The sequence below is a fragment of the Chiloscyllium plagiosum genome, unplaced genomic scaffold, assembly GCF_037043375.1.
Source record: "Chiloscyllium plagiosum isolate Xiang-an unplaced genomic scaffold, Cpla_swu_hap1 HiC_scaffold_6, whole genome shotgun sequence".
Taxonomy (NCBI): Eukaryota; Metazoa; Chordata; class Chondrichthyes; order Orectolobiformes; family Hemiscylliidae; genus Chiloscyllium; species Chiloscyllium plagiosum.
This window is the reverse complement of record NW_028270144.1, coordinates 109,031,915-109,051,242: the sequence shown is the minus strand read 5'-3', so window position 1 is coordinate 109,051,242 and position 19,328 is coordinate 109,031,915. Positions and strand designations below refer to the sequence as shown.

General features: G+C 40.5%; 1 protein-coding gene across 18 annotated transcripts in view; it reads right to left on the bottom strand.

Moving 5' to 3' along the window:
- LOC122550870 (inositol polyphosphate-4-phosphatase type I A) overlaps positions 1-19,328 on the bottom strand; it is a 208,463-nt gene that overhangs the window by 64,879 nt on the left and 124,256 nt on the right. For 14 of the 18 annotated variants that reach the window (XM_043692246.2, XM_087988345.1, XM_043692245.2 and 11 more), the window contains 6 exons: positions 15,899-16,029; positions 14,436-14,540; positions 11,494-11,602; positions 10,108-10,125; positions 7,179-7,362; positions 3,530-3,745 (listed from right to left, as the gene is read on the bottom strand). In XM_043692246.2, the coding sequence (XP_043548181.1) occupies positions 3,530-3,745; positions 7,179-7,362; positions 10,108-10,125; positions 11,494-11,602; positions 14,436-14,540; positions 15,899-16,029 (763 nt within the window). The remainder of the gene's footprint in view (positions 1-3,529; positions 3,746-7,178; positions 7,363-10,107; positions 10,126-11,493; positions 11,603-14,435; positions 14,541-15,898; positions 16,030-19,328) is intronic. The other 4 variants (XM_043692249.2, XM_087988346.1, XM_043692257.2 and 1 more) reach the window with 1 other exon arrangement.

The following is a 19,328-nucleotide window of genomic DNA, read 5'->3' as shown; positions in this document are numbered from 1 at the left end:
CTGAAGAAGGGCTTATGCCCGAAACGTCGATTCTCCTGTTCCCTGGATGCTGCCTGACCTGTTTGAGATACTTGGCAGGTAAAACTAATAATTTTTAAAAATAGTAAACAACAATAAAATATGTACATATACATACACAAGTGAGGTTATAGCGAGTGTGTGCGCGCGTGCGTGTGTATAAAAATATAAGTGAGACAGACAGTGAGTGAGTAAACAGTACTAACAAAACTGGATTTCTAGATCAAGGCAGTCAATGTGCTGTGCTTGCAGCGCAAATCCTTCATTAAAAAAAATTCCTGGCAGTACGCACAGACACAACCTATTTAGTCCGGTTGAAAGAAAGGTTTTCTATCACTATCTCCAATGGTATGTACGAGAATTAGGAATTTTTTCTGTTGCTTGTTTATTTTTAAAACTATTTTAAACTTCAATGAATAATTTCTACCATCATTTTCAGAGCAGGAATTGCTTCATTAAAATCCCTATAATTTGAAGTCATATTAGAAAGACAAATGTAAAGTTATGAGGAAAGACTGGCAAAGTGGGACCAACTTGATATGTCTTTCAAACAACTATCACGAGCAAGACAGATCAACTGTCTCCTTCTCCATTAAATTGGCTAAATTTTTAACTCTGCACCATCAAAATTGAGTGAGGGAAGATTGAAAAAGTCATCAGCTTTTTACTAAAAGCTGCAGGGTGAACAAAAGTTATTTCACATGTTTACCAACTTGTCTCAAGTGGGAACTTCAGTCCTGTTCTTATGAAAGTCCCAAATAGATTGAATCATAGAATCATCATTGAATCCCTACAGTGTGGAAACAGACCATTTGGCCGAACAAGTCCACACTGATCCTCGGAAGAGTAACCCATCCAGACCTATTCACTAACACTATTACTCTACATTTCCACCGACCAACACACCTTGAACTCTAAGGGACAATTTAGCACAGAGCTGGAAATGTGTTGCTGGAAAAGCGCAGCAGGTCAGGCAGCATCCAGGGAACAGGAGAATCGACGTTTCGGGCATAAGCCCTTCTTCAGGAATGAGGAAAGTTTGTCCAGCAGGCTAAGATAAAAGGTAGGGAGGAGGGACTTGGGGAAGGGGCGTCGGAAATGTGATAGGTGGAAAGAGGTCAAGGTGAGGGTGATAGGTCAGACTGGGGTGGGGGCGGATAGGTCGGGAAGAAGATTGCAGGCTAGGAAGGTGGTGCTGAATTTGATGGATTTGACTGAGACAGGGTGGGGGGAGGGGAAATAAGGAAACTGGTGAAATCCGAGTTCATCCCTTGTGGTTGGAAGGTTCCTAGCCGGAAGATGAGGCGTTCTTCCTCCAACCGTCGTTTTGTTGTGGTCTGACGATGGAGGAGTCCAAAGACCTGCATATCCTTGGTGGAGTGGGAGGGGGAATTGAAATGTTGAGCTACAGGGTGGTTGGGTTGGTTGGTCCGGGTGTCCCAGAGGTGTTCTCTGAAACGCTCCGCAAGTAGCCGGCCTGTCTCCCCAATATAGAGGAGGCCACATCGGGTGCAGAGGATGCAATAGATGATATGTGTGGAGGTGCAGGTGAATCTGTGGCGGATATGGAAGTTTCCTTTGGGGCCTTGAAAGGAGGTGAGGGGGGAGGTGTGGGCGCAAGTCTTGCACCTCCTGCGGTTGCAGGGGAAGGTGCCGGGAGTGGAGGTTGGGTTGGTGGGGTGTGTGGATCTGACGAGGGAGTCACGGAGGGAGTGGTCTTTACGGAATGCTGATAGGGGAGGGGAGGGAAATATATCCTTGGTGGTGGGGTCCGTTTGGAGGTGGCGGAAATGACGGTGGATGATGCGCTGTACATGGAGATTGGTGGGGTGGTCGGTGAGGACCAGTGGGGTTCTGTCCTGGTGGTGGTTGGAGGGGCGGGGTTCAAGGGCGGAGGAGCGGGAAGTGGAAGAGATGCGGTGGAGGGCATCGTCGACCACGTCGGGGGGGAAATTGCGGTCCTTGAAGAAGGAGGCCATCTGGGTTGTGCGTTTTTGGAACTGGTCCTCCTGGCAGCAGATGTGGCGGAGTCGAAGGAATTGGGAGAATGGGATGGCGTTTTTACAGGGGGCAGGATGGGAGGAGGTGTAGTCCAGGTAGCTGTGGGAGTCGGTCGGTTTGTAGTAGATGTCCGTGTTGATACAGCCAATTAGCACAACCAATTCATCTAACCTGTACATCTCTGGAATGTGGGGAGGAAACTGTAGCACCTGGAGGAAACCCATACAGACATGGGGAGAATGTGCAAACTCCACATAGAATCGACCAAGGCTGGAATTGAACCCAGGTCCCTGGCGCTGTGAGGCAACAGGGCATGGAGGCTCAGTCAGCATCAAAATATTGGAAGTAAAAGACATAGCAATGACAAGCTTGCTGACTAATTGCTTTGCTCTTCACATTAAATGTAACATTGAGGTATTGCAAATAATATTACAAAATGCTTAAAAAACAATAGCACGGGTTATTATTGGAATTAAAGTTTTACTTTGGTTGTGCTCTACTGTCACCACTTTTTAAAATTGTTCTGTAATTGAGTTACCCTCTTATTAGAGAATGTATGCTAATTTATTAGATTAGATTAGATTAATTACAGAGTGGAAACTGGCCCTTCGGCCCAACAAGTCCACACCGCCCCGCCGAAGCGCAACCCACCCATACCCCTACATTTACCCCTTACCTAACACTACGGGCAATTTAGCATGGCCAATTCACCTGACGTGCACATCTTTGGACTGTGGGAGGAAACCGGAGCACCCGGAGGAAACCCACACAGACATGGGGAGAACATGCAAACTCCACACAGTCAGTCGCCTGAGGCGGGAATTGAACCCGGGTCTCTGGCGCTGTGAGGCAGCAGTGCTAACCACTGTGCCACCGTGCCGCCCACTGAAGGATGGGATTAATTCCTTTCAATGGCAGGTAAATTAGAATCAGAATAACTGAAGCACAGGAAAAGGACCTTCAGCCCATTGAGTTTGTGCCGATCAAAAATAAGCACCTAATTATTCAGGCGTTACCTTAAAGAGGTTTATAAAACCATGAGGGGCACACACAAGGTGAATAACAAAAGGTTTTTCCCTAGGATTCAAAACTAGGGACATATTTTTTAAGGTGAGGAGAAGAAAGATTTACACAGGACCCGAGGGACAACTTCTTCACACAAGAGAGTGGCTCATACATGGAATTAACTTCCAGAGGAAGTGGTAGATGCAGGTACAATATTTAAAGGACAAATGAATAGGAAAGGTTTACAGTGATATGGGCCAAATGCAGGCAAATGGGACGAGTTTAATTTGCGAAGAGTCAGTTTCCATGGTGTATGACTCTAACTGTGATGTTCCTGTACATGTTGCTCTTGTCATTCTAGATGTATGTGGTCATTGGTTTACAAGGGACTGTCTAAAGAACCATAGCAAGTTGCTGCAGTTGTGTGGAGTACCACAACTCAGATTGCAATACAACCAATATTAACAGATCTCAGCTCATTTGCAACCTGTTCTAACAGACTTACCCATTCCTCCTCATGCCAACCAACGTGTAGGGAAGAGCGGCTATTCCTGCCCATCCACTTGGCCATAAGTGTATCCTGGTCATTTCTCAGCATCACTTGATCTGCCTCGCCTGATGGGGATGATTTAGAAGCGATATAATTGGGTCTGGCAGCATTAAGGGCTTCAACTGCATTTGCCAGTAACTTGCAGTCACAAACAGTGACAAGTTGTCTTGTCTAAGCAAACAGAGAGAATGACAAGTGAAGGAAATATAAATAAGTTAATTTTTTATATCTAAAGAAAATGTGCATAATTTGCACTGCATATTCCACACTCAGACTATGCTTTTCTCCATTACGATTTAAGATGTTCATTAACATAGCAATATACAGTCAAAATTATGTCAGTTTAGAACTTGTTAATTAACTCCCAAGATTATCACTGCAATCAGCTATATCTTTTTTTTTTTAAAATTGCCTTCTGATCTTAAGCTTGCTCCCATTTTTGTTCTTCACTCTGACGCACTCTATTCAGGAAATCAGGTACATCTTCAATGCTGTAAGCAAGATTCCTAAAAATCAGTCATTAAGATGTACCAGATACTATGGTATGCTATTTCCATCCATCCAATTTTTGTTACCGACAGATATCGCAGTTCCTCGCAACACGCTCTTCAAAACATTAGAGCTCTGCTCAGGTCGAAGGAAAGCAAGGCAAGTATCATTTTATTCAACACGGGTACAATTGATTATAAGAACAAAGGGAAGTCACTTACAGGCAGAACTAAAAAGATCAGCATGTATCACATCAGTATACATTTATGAACTGCCTGCCTGTCTGTGATAATATGGCATATAAGAAAAGGAAAGCTGTTATACATGCCATGCCGTTGACAAGTGTTTTTAAAAAAATAATTTGAGAATTTTTTAACAAAATTATAAAATTACAAAAACATAATTTAAAACTGTAACAATTACAGTGAACTAACGACTACCCTACTCTACAAAACAAATCAAAACTACACTCACTACAAATCTATAAATAAATAAATAAAAATAATGCCACTCAGCTCAACCATACCGAAGCTCCCAACCTTCGAGAACATTAATTATTATATCCGTATTTATTCTGGAATCTTCCTCCCAGGGCACAAGGCTCACAAAACCTAATCATCATGGCGAAACAAATGCCCTAATTAAAATGGCAGACAAATCTGCTTCCAGATAATTCAAAAAAAGCTGTCATGATTATTATTTAAAAAAATTCAGTTTTATGGTGCACCATGTTTGTGAGGAAATCCAAAGAGATATGTGTTCCATAATTAACTTATGCCACCTGAACAGGCCCAGAGGGTTCTCAGACACCCAGCTCATCAAAATGTTCTTCCTAGCACAGTAAGTGAGAATGTTAAGTAGCTTTATTGCCATGTACACCTAAGGAAGATAAATTCAGCAAGCCCAAAAGAGAGACCGAGTCTACTTTAACTTTGGTCCCCAGGACTCTCTATTACTTCTACCACAGCGCTCCAGTACATACGAAGCTTGTGGCAGAATGAGTGAGGGTACCTATGCTTATATAGCATATGGGGCACATTGGAGATGCTCCCTTTTTGAATTTCGCAAGACGATCTGCGGCCAAATGAACCCTACGAAGAACTTTTAACTGCTTAGCATGTGTTCTGTTACAGTTCTCCCAAATATCCTCCCATGTCTCTGAGAGAATCTCCACTCCCAACTGTTGCTTCCAGACCTCTCAGTTGCTCAATACCATTCGAGGCACCACAACTCAGTAGGTGGTAAAGAGTACTAACCGAGAGAGGGCTTGCAGCATGAAACACATTATTCTCTGTATCAAACCGTGGGCGGCACGGTGGCACAGTGGTTAGCACTGCTGCCTCATAGCGCCAGAGACCCGGGTTCAATTCCCGCCTCAGGCGACTGACTGTGTGGAGTTTGCACGTTTTTAGATTAGATTAGATTAGATTAGATTACAGTGTGGAAACAGGCCCTTCGGCCCAACAAGTCCACACCGACCCGCCGAAGCGCAACCCACCCATACCCCTACATTTACCCCTTACCTAACACTACGGGCAATTTAGCATGGCCGATTCACCTGACCTGCAATCTTTGGACTGTGGGAGGAAACCGGAGCACCCGGAGGAAACCCACGCAGACATGGGGAGAACGTGCAAACTCCACACAGTCAGTCGCCTGAGTCGGGAATTGAACGCGGGTCTCAGGTGCTGTGAGGCAGCAGTGCTAACCACTGTGCCACCATGCCGCCCACGTTCTCCCCGTGTCTGTGTGGGTTTTCTCTGGGTGCTCCGGTTTCCTCCCACAGTCCAAAAGATGTGCAGGTAAGGTGAATTGGCCATGCTAAATTGCCCGTAGTGTCAGGTAAGGGGTAAATGTTGGGGCATGGGTGGGTTGCGCTTCGGCGGGGCGGTGTGGACTTGTTGGGCTGAAGGGCCTGTTTCCATACTGTAAGTAATCTAATCTAATCTAATCTAAACCTATAGGGGTTGGCTAAAAGCAAAGCTTTTTTTTGATAAAGTCCCTAACCTGAAAGTAATGAAAAAGATGACAAGTGCTTTTGAAACGTAACTACTGATGTAATGTGGGAAGCAGTGATGAAAAAAAGTCATTTAGGCATTTGGAGATTCAAGTGAACAAGACTTCTGGTTTAAGTTCTGAGAAGGTAAGTTTTTGAAAAGAGAGATCAGAAGATCAATTGGAACACTGAAAAAAGGCAATTTTTAAGAAAGCATGCAACTTCAGTTAAATGCCCAGCAAGGAACTCAACGTTAATTTAAGAAATGTTTGAGATATAAGAAACATACTTTCTCTTTTGCACTTTGAGAGATTATGGACCAAAATCATAAAGAATTGTTTTAAAAAAAACAGCAATTCAAAGGAATGCTGCATGTTTTGAAAAGCAAATAACCAAAGACTCAAAGCAAACTAAAATATAAATTGCTGGAGAAACTCAGCAGGTCGAGCAGCATCTGTGGCGAGATGGCAAAGCGATGACCTTTTCTGAGCTATCGATTTTAAAGGAAGATCACTGGACCTGCAATGCCACTTCTGCTTTCTCTCCAGATGCTGCCAGACCTGCTGAGTTTCTTCAGCAATACATATATTTTGTTTCAGATCTTCAGAATCAACTCCTTTGTTTACTTCCAGCATTGTTTTACTTCTAGCAAGCACTCTTTGTATAACTGTTTGAACAAGCTGCAGACAAACATGAGCTGAGAGGTTGGTATTCAAATGCAGCTCTGGATAACAAAAATTTAGTCTGTGGGATGATGACAAGAGCTTTTGTTTGCCAACATCTGGTGATTGTTTTTCAGATAACTGAACAGATTGGGGCTGGGAACTAGTTAGAAAAACCGTATCGGTTCTCAGCAGTCAAAACTCATTTTAAACCTGAAGAAAACCAATTTATCGTTCCTTCAGCAGTTGTTGTAAAACTGTGACTTTTAATGAATAAATCAGAAACATTTTAGAAATTAACCAGCCACTTGCAAAACCAGTGGAAGCATTTGGAAAAGGGAAATTTGCTCAATAGAGATGGTTAAAAATGTAACTAAATGAAAGGGCCATGCAGCATTGTGGCATTATAACACTAGTACAAAAAAAATCAATATAATACCGAAAAAACTTTACTTACCTTGTCTGCCAAAATAGCAAGTGTTCTTTCAAGGCCATTTGCCGATCTCTCCTTAGCTGCTCTTGATAGTCGCTCTGCATAATAACTGACTTGCGTTTTAAGGGTATTAATACTTGCTATAATCTCTTTAGCTCTTATTATGTCTTGTGGTATGTATACTATAGACTGGGAGCTAGATGAAGAACTGTAAGAAAGAAGATTTACACTGCTTAGGAAATTTTAAATTCGAGAGACAGAAATGTCAATTCAGATGGACTTTCTTCCTCTCTGTACCCTCACCGTCTCTTAATCTTAGTGCTTCACATGATCACAAAGCTGGCACTAGACTTTCCAGAACGCTTACATTTTTGTAGTTTTTTTTCCACATTCTGTTACATATCAAGAGTGAAATGGTGACCAAAGAATTGATGGCACATTTCAGTGGGAAGCTGCTTCAGCTTTTCATGATCACTAAACTTAATGTAAATTGGGAGTCATGATCTAACATGAGAGTAAGGTGCAACATGACGTTCTTAGGGGTCCCACATTCAAATAAACTAAATCTTCTTTTCTTTAGACTCATTATGGAGAAAACCATTGTGCTGATCATACTGATCAATTACACAAATACCAAGGTCTGACAGCAAAAAATGTGCCACATAATTTGCTGCGCTCTCTCTCATGGGTAGTGGCATTTAAAATGTAACAAGCAAAAAAAAATCCAAAATCTGAAGTTCATTCAAAATATTCAAGGTATTTTGGTGATTTTTGTGGTTAGTAGAACAGTCAAATATGAGCGACTATGACTCAGCTCCAATGCTGATTTGGATCAAAGAGTTTAAAAAAAAGCGTAACCCTAATATAAGCAAGGTTATATTACAATGAAAAGTATTTATAAACATTAAAACATTCTTACTTCACCTGATCTTAGATTCAATTTAGCCCGGAGTCACAAGGACCTTTAGGCTTCAGGACAATTCAATTGCATGAAATAATGCACTACTGTAAAAACCCACAGTAGCAACTGACATATTATTTCATCTACCTCTGAAACAATGACACAAATAGAATTATTAATTGAAACTGGAACTCTTCAGGTCAAATTTAGGAGACACCTATTTAGATTAAGTTGCCAACAGCATAGTCTTATAAAAAAGCTTCCCATAAATATGCTGTGCTGTATTACTGTAACTAGCAACAGTACTGATGAAGGACACTTACCAATAGCAACTATTTGAATTCAAACCAGACAATCTACTCTACACAGAATTTTACTTTTGCTGAAAAAAAGACATGTGCATCAAAGCTTTTCATCATGCATTTAAAAGGGCATTCACAGGAATACCAATGTAACAAAAGAACATTTTATTCTGTACAAGAGTTTGCTGATTGGTTGACAAACAGGCTCTGATGGTAGAAGAAGCATTGCCATGGAGAATATACCTGTTAGATGATGACTTACAGTTAACTCTAAACTTTAAACTTAAACTAGGCAGATTGGTCAAGGCATTGTCGTCAGTAATAAGCTAGTGAATATCAGAGATATTACTAAGTTGAAACAGGTGCAATTTGTACATATTCTGCCTGCAAAGGGCAGGGCCCGGTGGATTAAAATATATAGTGTTCAACATTCAGAACTAAACCATGTGTCCAACTGACAATCTTGAATTGGTTGTCAATGTAATTCACAGCACACTCGGGATTATTTACAAAATGCTATCCAATTGTGCAATCAAATTTTCGAACTCTTTTTATTAAGAGTATAGCTGGTGATGGTCAGCAGCCTGTCTATTGCAGGGATCCAGTATGCTACAGTCGCCAATCTTTGCTATGCACTGCCTCCAAACCTAGCAAAAACGGAAATTCATATGTCCCATTATTCATTATCACGACAGGTAAATGCCTTTTCGGCCTGACAGTAGTAGCCTGTTTGAGGCTGACACCATTTGTGTTGCTACTGTATGGTAGCACAGTGAAACAACTCACTTCAGATGCTGTGGAATCTTTTAAGATATCTTACCTTAATTGAAGTTTGATTTGGCACTTTTAGGGCAAAAAGTGGCAGTCTTAAACTCATTCAAAACTTACACAATATAGGAGTAATGATCTGATTGAGGTAGCAATTTTCTCTCAGAATAGATTTGATACATCCAACTGGAGCAAATAAATAGCGTAGTATTAATTTAAATATTGCTGAAAACAAGTCTATTTTATTTTTGAGAACATTGAAGCAACGACATTCTGCATTCCATTTTTACATTCCTCCACAACAGAGTGCTCAAACTCAGTCTGTGATGCAGATAAACAAGAGACACCAGGCAGGTTCCAACACGGGAGTGTATAAACCGATAAAGAACATACCAGTCAGCTGATGTTCCCTCCAGTATCTGATTAAAAGTGGATTAGGAACAAACTACTATACAGAGGTGCAAGAACTGATGGAGCTTTGACAAGAGAAAAAATTAATAAAAAAATTGAATGCATACTGAGAGACTACTTGAGACATATGCTGAAGTGACTGAATTAAATTACTCCCAGATATAACTGCTTGCTAACCACGCATGCATGATGACTGCCTTCAAGTTTTTTTTTTAAATCAGTTGAAAGACTTGCTTGGTATAACCTAACAGGACACTATCCACATCTATTGATGCATGCATAATGGTTGGTTTAAAGTCTTTTTTGCGTTAGAAAATGGAATTATTCTGGACATGGAATATTACAATGTAGCTCGGAGACATACATGTATTAATTACATGGCAACATTATGCAACTCTTGTAATTTTAATGAGTAACCCATGGTTAAATGTGGAGTTCTCAACAAACAATGGTTAGTGCCCTAGTGAAGAAATTATGAACACATTTTGGCTTGAAAAGAAAGTGAAACAGGACATAAAATGAACATGGAAACCAAATGATCAAGCTTAGCTGTCAACAGTTAGTAACTCACCAACCCTCCTCATAAACGCTGAGGGGAAAAGAATAAACAAACAGAACAAAAACAATTGCAGAAGAGTGTTACAAGCAGTGTTGCTTATCATCAAAAACCAATCAGCAAATAAAACAAGCTGTACTTTTAAACTCAGGATCAATTTTGCAAAAAAAAATGGAATGGCAATTTTGGGCTAAAACTAAATTTAAAGATTCCATCTGCTATCAGGGTGACAAAACAGTGTGCAGTCTGCACAACGCTCAACTAATTATTCATGCAAGTAGATTGAGATCTATTAGATCACGAGGATGTCTACAAAGCAATCAACCAAACAACTTGAAATTAAATCTTAGCCCCATTGTAATTATGGCAATTTGAAAATAAACTTACAACATGCAATTTAAATCCAAAATTTTCACTCTTCAGTTTCAATGAATAGTTTACTTTATTTCTCTTAATCCTATTATTTAGGCATTATCCTCATCAGCCAATGTCAGTAATATTATGTGCCAGCAGATCACGTGTTGGAAATCAAGAGAAGAAATATGGTTCTCTTATGAAGGGTCCATAAAAGCAATTATAGTTTATCAATATCTCAACTAACTTCAGATTAGGGATTAAAAGCAGGAAAACTTGGTCTATAATTAAGGTACATATTGAATAAAACTCTAATGCTCCAGGAAGGGTAAATAATTACTTACAGTTTGCATAATGTTAGCACTATAATATTAGCGATTTTAAGTGGAAATCTTTAAGCTATTTAGCTAAGAAACAAGAATTTCAGTGAATCTGATACCATATGGTACACAAGTGGCAATACACAAAATAAATGGATGGCTCAGGTCCTATTTCTATCTAAGCATGAAATTAAATTAAAAGCAGACCACTTGACTCCTCAGGCAATCTGGCAGTGGAAAGAAAACAACTGGCACCAGTGACTGTTTTTTGGTCTCCGTTGCAATAGATGTTGGAAAGACCAACAAGCTCCTCTGCTCAGCAAAGTAAATGGAGATCACAGCACCTTGAGGGTTTGGTGCTTTCATTTTTGTTTAAAAGGTGCAGTATTTAAAATATTGCTACTTTTACATTCAATTTACACTGTGAAGGGGTGCAGAAGTGTGACAGGCAAACTGTCAGTAAGCCTTATTTGCTCCCATTCCTCTATAGTTAGGATTACTTCCTTATGACTTGGCTCCTTCCCAGTCCTAATACCACACATAGCTAATTTCCAAAAATGCTTTAAGGTCCAGTACCTCCTTGATTTTTGATGATTTTAAGAAAACAAAAAAAAACCCAAATGAAGCAACAACTAATGAGCAGTTTCATGCTACAATATCTGATATATTAGGAAAAGCAGTACAAATCTTAGCAAACTTCATGGATTTTAAGTTCTCGTTAACTTACTTTTTCTTGGCTTCTACAAACTTGACCAGAAGTTTTCGTAAGCCCCCAGATTTGAAGGCCTGACAGTGAGCTGCTGGCGCCCCAATAGTAATTATGTCATATGTCTGATCTGTGGCAGAAAGAACATATGAGAATTACCGAGATAATAAATGGGTGAAGTCTAACAAAAATATCCCATTGGATTTGAAGCAAGGGATGCCAAGTATCATTTTTGATCCTTTAGTTGTGCATGTGACAAAGGCGTCACTCAAAATTTATTCTTGGTCCCTAATTACCCTTAAACTGAGTAGCTTGGTAAGCCATTTCACAGAGCAATTAATAGTCGTCCATATTGCGGGGGTCAGGTGTTACACGTCGGCCAGATCAATTAAGAACAACAGATTGCTTTCTTGAAAGTGAATCACCACTTCACCTTCAACAATGGGAAGTTGATGGCTAACGAACATACTGTAAAAAAAAAAGCCTTCCCTGGAACCATAATGCATGATAGTTGGATTTCCACCAGTTTTACAAGTCGTCACAGCCTCTGGAGCATGCCAGCCACAGTACTAGCCAGCCATTCCATGGGGCAGGAAAGGCACCCTCTGAAAATAGTACTTCCTCAGTACTCCCACAGTTATAAGATGCCAGAAAAATCGCCTACTGAAAATGTGTTAAGGCATGGATCAGTATAATATTCGAAGCAATTGAGCTGATAACAATTTATTTACGTTTGATTGGTAGTCTGACAATTATCAAAACGAGCTCAGAAGTTGAGAATAATTATTTACCAGAGCGGCTAGAATGAGTTACTTGCTAACATTTAATTGCAATAAAAAGTGAATAGCACTGAAAAGAAACGCAACAAATAGTGTGGATGCTGGATATCTAAAGTGAAAAAGTAAAATGATAGAAAAATTCAGATAAGGCAGTATCTTTTGAGTAAAACAATTAAGTTTTCAGTTTGATGACTTTGCATCAATCTGTAACATTAATGCTTTCACTCCACAGATAGGATTTGATTAGATTCCCTACAGTTTGGAAACAGGCCTTTCAGCCCAACAAGTCCACACCGACCCTCTGAAAAATAATCCACCCAGACCCATTTCCCTCTGACTAATGCACCTAATACTATGGGCAATTTATCAGGCCAATTCACCTGACCTGCACATCTTTGTGACTGTGGGAGGAAACCAGAGCACCCGGAGCAAACCCACACAAACATGGGGAGAATGTGCAAACTCCACACAGAGGCTGGAATCAAATCTGGGACCCTGGTGCTGAGAGGCAGCAGTGCTAACCACTTTGCTGCCTCAATAATAACCCACCCAGACTCATTTCCCTCTGACTAATGCAGCTAACGCTATGGGCAATTTAGCATGACCAATTCACCTGACCTGCACATCTTTGAACTGTGGGAGAAAACCCACGCAGACATGGGGAGAATGCGCGAACTCCACACAGACAGTTGCCTGAAGCTGGAATCAAACCTGGGTCGCTCGTGCAGTGAGGTGGCAGTACTAACTACTGAGCCACCGTGCCACGCCTAGCATCCAAGTATTTCCAGGACATTTTGCTAGAAAATCCATAATCTCTAGATAAATACAAGAGATGAAGAAAAATAGATTCTAAGAGAGGAGGTGACTTGTGTAGTGCTTAATTACCAGTGTAGATCAACTGGGAAAAAGGGCCCATGTATGTTTTATAATTTCTATGCAACAGCACTAGTGGGCGGCACGGTAACACAGTGGTTAGCACTGGTGCCTCACAGCGCCAGAGACCCGGGTTCAATTCCCGCCTCAGGCGACTCTGTGTGGAGTTTGCACGTTCTGCCCATGTCTGCGTGGGTTTCCTCCGGTTTCCTCCCAGTCCAAAAATGTGCAGGTTAGGTGAATTGGCCAAGTTAAATTGCCCGTAGTGTTAGATGAAGGGGTAAATGTAGGGGAATGGGTCTGGGTGGGTTGCGCTTCGGCGGGTCGGTGTGGACTTGTTGGGCCGAAGGGCCTGTTTCCACATTGTAAGTAATCTAATAAACTTTACGTTCCAAAGCAAAAGGTTTTTGCCAGTTCTGAAGACGTTCAGAATAGTTTCAACCAAATAAACTCTGAGGAAATGACTACATCAGTTTGTAAAACTTTCCTGACCCAATAATACAGTCATAGTCAGAGGGATATACAACATGGAAACAGACCCTTCAGTCCGACTTGTCCATGCCGACCAGATATCCCAAATTAATCTCATCCCACTAGCCAACATTTGGCCCATATCCCTCTAAATCCTTCCTATCTATATTCCCATCCAGATGCCTTTTAAATATTGTAATTGTAACAGCCTCCTCCACTTCCTCTGGCAGCTCATTCCACACACACACTACTCTGTGAACAAGTTGTTCCTCTGGTCCCTTTTAAGTCTTTTGCCTCTCACATTAAACCTATGCCCTCTAGTTTTGCAATCCCCTACCGTGGGGAAAAGGCCTTGGCTATTCACACTATTATGCACCTCATGATTTTATCAATTGCTGTAAGGTCACCCCTCAGCCTCTTGTGCGCCAGGGAAAATAGCCCCAACCTATTCAGCCTCTCCCTATAGCTCAAACCCTCCAACGCTGGCAACATCTTTGTAAATCTTTTCTGAACCTTTTTAAGTTTCACAACATCTTTCCTATTTTCTTTTTAATCAATCACAAGGATTGCTTGCAACACACATTACTCCTGGTCACCAACTCACTGCTGCTCAGCAAATAAAGTGAAAATTAAGAAACATGAAGCCAACTCAATTGTTGAAGCATAAAGTATACCAAGGACGAACGAGAGGAAAAACACTACTACTTAAAACAAAACTTATCAGCAACATTAAAAAACATATTTAAATATTAAGCATTAAAAGGGAGCAGAAGTCTTGTTCTTTGACTTAAAATACAGTTGATAAGTGGTAAAATTGAAATAATTACTCAAAGAAATTACCTGTCCCAGAGTCATCTTGAACCCGCATCCGCTGAATGTGCAAATTAGTAGGTACAAATTCTAATTTCTTCTCAGCTTTTAAACTGCTTGCCTTGAAAGAAGGACCTGCAGAAGACCATTGTAAGCTAGATAAACTGAGCAATATTTCAAAATGTTTACAATAAAATCCTACATATATGTTAGTCATCTCCTATACTTTTAAAGCTCAAAACTTTACACTCAGACATTTATACATTGAACACCCCTACCTGCACAGCAGGTTGTGAACATTGTGGAAAGGTTGCAGAGGCAATGGGGCCCGAGTCATTGTGATGGGACATGTCACAGGATCTTCAAGCCGCCAAAATTGTGTAGACAACGATATTGCTCCAAAGGCCGCACGTTAAATACAGATTCTATGTGACTAGTTTGTTAGGTCCTGTGGCAATGGAGAATTAATGACTGGGACAGGGCTGTCACTATTCAAGAGTCTGCACACAGATGGCTGTCAGCAAGGTCAGGGACAGAGATCACAGGGCCAGGGACTGCTCTTGGTCCAAGCACTCATCCTCCAACCCAAGACGGTGGCTCCACCTCTTGATCCCAGCACTGTAGGCCATCTAGAGCTCTGGCTGTTGGTCTTTGATGTACTACTGTCTAATTCTGAAATTCCTCCACTCCAGCCCCCAGTGACTTGTTTGCATGCACTTACTCTGAATCAAGCTCACCTATGGTCCACCATTAACACCCAATCTTCACCTGCGTACTCTTTATCATTTATTGTGGTACACTTTGTTAATTGTTCCATTCATTCCTTCTCGCTACCTTTTTTCAGCATAAAACCCATTACTTATCCAAGCACGTTCAGTTCCTAATCGTGTTGGACTTGAAACAATGAATATTCTTCTCTCTCCACAGGCACTGACAAACCTGTAGTGTTTCTCGGGCAACTTCTGTTTTTATTTCAAGCGCATCAAGGTCATTGGACACCTATGTTAGGTCAGAGATGTCTTTGGATTGCAAGCAATTCCCTGAACCAAGATTGAATCACTTTCCCATGGCTGGGAAACCTTATAATGGAGGATCACCATCTTTGTGACCAACAACAGATAAATTCTGCAGCTTGGAATGTTAAACAGTTGCAACAAGTTGAGACACAATGCTATAATAAGAACACAGAGCAGTGCCAGAGATACAAAGAAAATCTTTCTGGATCTCAATACTTAGAGAGACATCTGCTCTGCATGCCCAAAGACCTGTGGAAAATATTTCAGAGGCATATCACTGTAGTAATGTAGGGGACTTGCAACCCCTGCACAGTGTTCTGTCAAATGGCCATAACTCCTTCTTGAGTCATGCACTGGCTGCAAAACAGGCAGTATTTCCAGATTCTGAATAGACCACCTAATGCGCAAATGTAACTGAAAGGTTTAACAATGCTACCCATCAATTAGGTGTTAAAATATTCTATAATGTAGACCAACCTTTATATTGATGCAGCTCTGTTAAATTCTCCTGGTAATTTATTATGAGGGTCTGGTACTGAGTTACAATTTGTCTTCGAAGATTCTCCCAGCAGGGGGATAGCTCACCTAGATCATCTAATTCACATATCCTGTAAGAAAGCCAAGAACAATCACAAGCCAAAAGAAAATACTTTTTGACAATAAAACATTAATTCAAATTTATAGATTATAGATTCAGAGAGTCATCGAGTCATTTAGCACAAAATTAGACCCTTAGAAGCTTTTTCCATGCTTAACTTCTAGAAACTAAATTGGCCAATAAGCTTTTTGTTTTACGATCAGTTTGCTAGCTGCAACAAATTGAATCATATCAACATTGCCCAATTTATTGGGTCACTTTAGTGTTTTTTGAAAGCAAAATGGTCTTCGTTAAAACATTAAGCAACCATCTGAGTGTTTATTGCTTTAAAAGAAAGTTTGGAACATCCCTTGTTACTGGTTAACAGTGTATGTTTGGTTCTGTTATGCTTGGTTTTTAACCCTGCCTCTTCAATGAAATGACATGGGTGTGATATCAAGACGACTATGTGTGCAGTGGTCACCAAGTGTTCCACCTCTTAACCATTTGAATTCAGTGCTGATGTGCCCCAGGAACACAAGTAGGACCATAATACATAGTCAGAAGTTGCAAAACAATGTCATTAATGTTGCAATACCATCACAAGCAAACAAAAAGTGATCTGCACTGTCAAAATCAGCTGCTGGAGATGGGCGGATATGTATTTATTTTATATTCCTGCATATTACAGTGAGCCAGGAAAAACATGCATTCATTCACAACTTTTACCTTGCCTCTCCCTCAACACAAGGTGCTTCATGTCTAATTGATATGATTAATTTTTTTGCAATAAAATGCTAATGCCTGAAGTTTCTTCCGCCTTTCACTTGTCAATGAAGTTAGTGGTTAGCCCACTTAGTGTTAAGAAGAACTGCATTCTATTTATTTCTGCTAACTTCCTTCAGTACATGGTCAACAAAACAAGGCCCAAAAGCTAATATCCTCCTACAGGAAACAGGCAGATAAATTAAAAATCAGACAGCCTTCCTATAATCATCCATTTTAATGATGACAAGGCCTGCTCTGGGCTATCCGCAAATTAACCTTTAAACTCATTACCCCTAACGTTACACGCTTTCAAACTAATTTAGTTCAAAGTCCCAAAACAAAACATCTCTCTGGACTGCATTATTGCAAATGCTATGGTTTCAATCCTTGGCTAATTAAGCCCACCTGTTATTTCATAGTCTTGCCTTCAAGCTGTTAATCTCTAAAGGCAAACATCACACCAAATCTTTAATTGACTGCACATATCTTATACCTTACTGTCAACTTTACATTCTAAAAGCAGAAGGTACATTCTAAAACAGCAGTGGTGTAGCAAACATCCAGAATAATTATTCACAAAGATAGTTATAGAAAAAGTACAAAATCACAACAGGCATATTCAACTGAATTAGAATTAGGTTTTATTGTCACGTGTACTCAAGTACAAGGATAAAGGAATACAGTGAAAAGTGTGTACAAAGTTGCCATTCCCAGCCTCAAAATGATATCTAGGTACAAAATCTTAGGTACAAAGTAGAAGAATAAAGAAACAAAGTTAAAAGTGAAGGCAGAGGTTTAAGGTGAGGGGAGAACGATTTAAAAGGGACCTGAGGGGCAACATTTTCATACTGAGGGCGGTTCATACATGGAATGAATTGACATAGGAAGTGTTGGAGGGTGGTACAACATTTAAAAGACATTTGGTACATGGATAGGAAAGGTCTGGAGGGATATGGGCCATATGGAGGCAAGTGGACAAGCTCAGTTTAGGGAAGCTGGTTGGCCAGACAAGTTGGGCCGAAGGACCTGTGCTACATACCTCTATGATTCAATGATTCAACATTACACTGGACCAGTAGGCCGAGGAATGGCAGATGAGAGTTTAATTCAGATAAATGCAAGGTGTTGCATTTTGGCAAGACAAGCCAGGGCAGGACTTAGTTAATGGTAGAACTCTGGGGAGTGTTGTCAAGCAGACATCTGGGGTGCAGGTACATAGTTCCTTGAAAGTGGCATCACTAATGGCAAGATGGTGAATTTAGAGAATGGCACATTTGCCTTCATTGGTCACAGCATTAAGTACAGGGGATGGGCTATCATGTTACAACTGTGCAAGATATTGGTGAGACCACATTCAGAGTACTACATACAATTCTGGTCATCTGTTATAGGAAGGATACTATTAAACTGGAAAGGGTGCAAAGATGATTTACAGGAATCCTATTGAAGCTGGAAGGTTTGCATTATAAGGAAACTCTGTATAAATTGGGACGTTTTTCACTGGAGCTTAGGAGATTGAGGGGTGACCTTATAGAGGTTTATAAAATCATGAGGGGCATAGATAAGGTGACTAACAAAGATCTTTTCCCTTGGGTTGGGCCGTTCAAAATGAGAGGCCATAATTTTAAGGTGAGGAGAAAGAGTTAAAAAGGTACCGGAGAGGCAACCTTCTTGCTTGTGTATGCAGTGAACTCAGAGGAAGAGGTAGATGCAAATACATTTACAATATTTAGAAGACATTTGGACAGATACATCAATCAGAAAAGGTTTAGAAGGATATGGGTTAAACGTAGGCAAATGGGAGTAGTTTTGTTTAGGAAATTGGCTGGATGAATTGAACCAAAGGGGCCTGTTTCTGTGCTGCATGACTCAGGCTAGGACTTTTTCCTCTGGAGCGTTGGAGGATGAGGTGGTGACCTCCTAGTGGTTTATAAACTAACTAGGGGCATAAGTAAAGTAAATAACCAAGGCCCTTTCCTCAGGACAGCGGTGTCCAAAACTGGAAGGCATAAGTTTAAGGTGAGAGGGGAAAGATTTAAAAAGGGATCTGAGGGGCAGATGTGCATGTATAGGCCGAGTTGCCAGAGGAAGTGTCAGAGGTGAGTACAATTTGGAATAGGTACATGGATAGGGAAGGTTTAGAGGGATATGGACCAAATACAAGCAACTGGATCTAGTCCAGTTTAAGAAATATGGTCAGCATGGATTAGTTGGGCTGAAGAGCCTGTTTCTGTGCTGTATGACTCTATATGAATTACATATCTTACCAATACATAAATGACCATGCTTTACTAAATACATCATTAAAAGTACCCAAGTGTTTTTGGATAGCGAGGTTCAAAAAGGCCAAGAATTTTGAGGAGGAACTATATGGCTCAGCTTGAAGTTCAAATATTCAAAACATCTAACCGATTTGAATTGACTATCTGAATTACCCTGAAAAGTTGAAGTACAAAATAAAGTCCTATTTTTCTTCAGAGGCTAAGCTTTGGTAGCAGTCTGTTAGAGAACACAATTAAAAAAAATATTTTGAGTCCAGTATTTGTTGCACAACCCTAACTG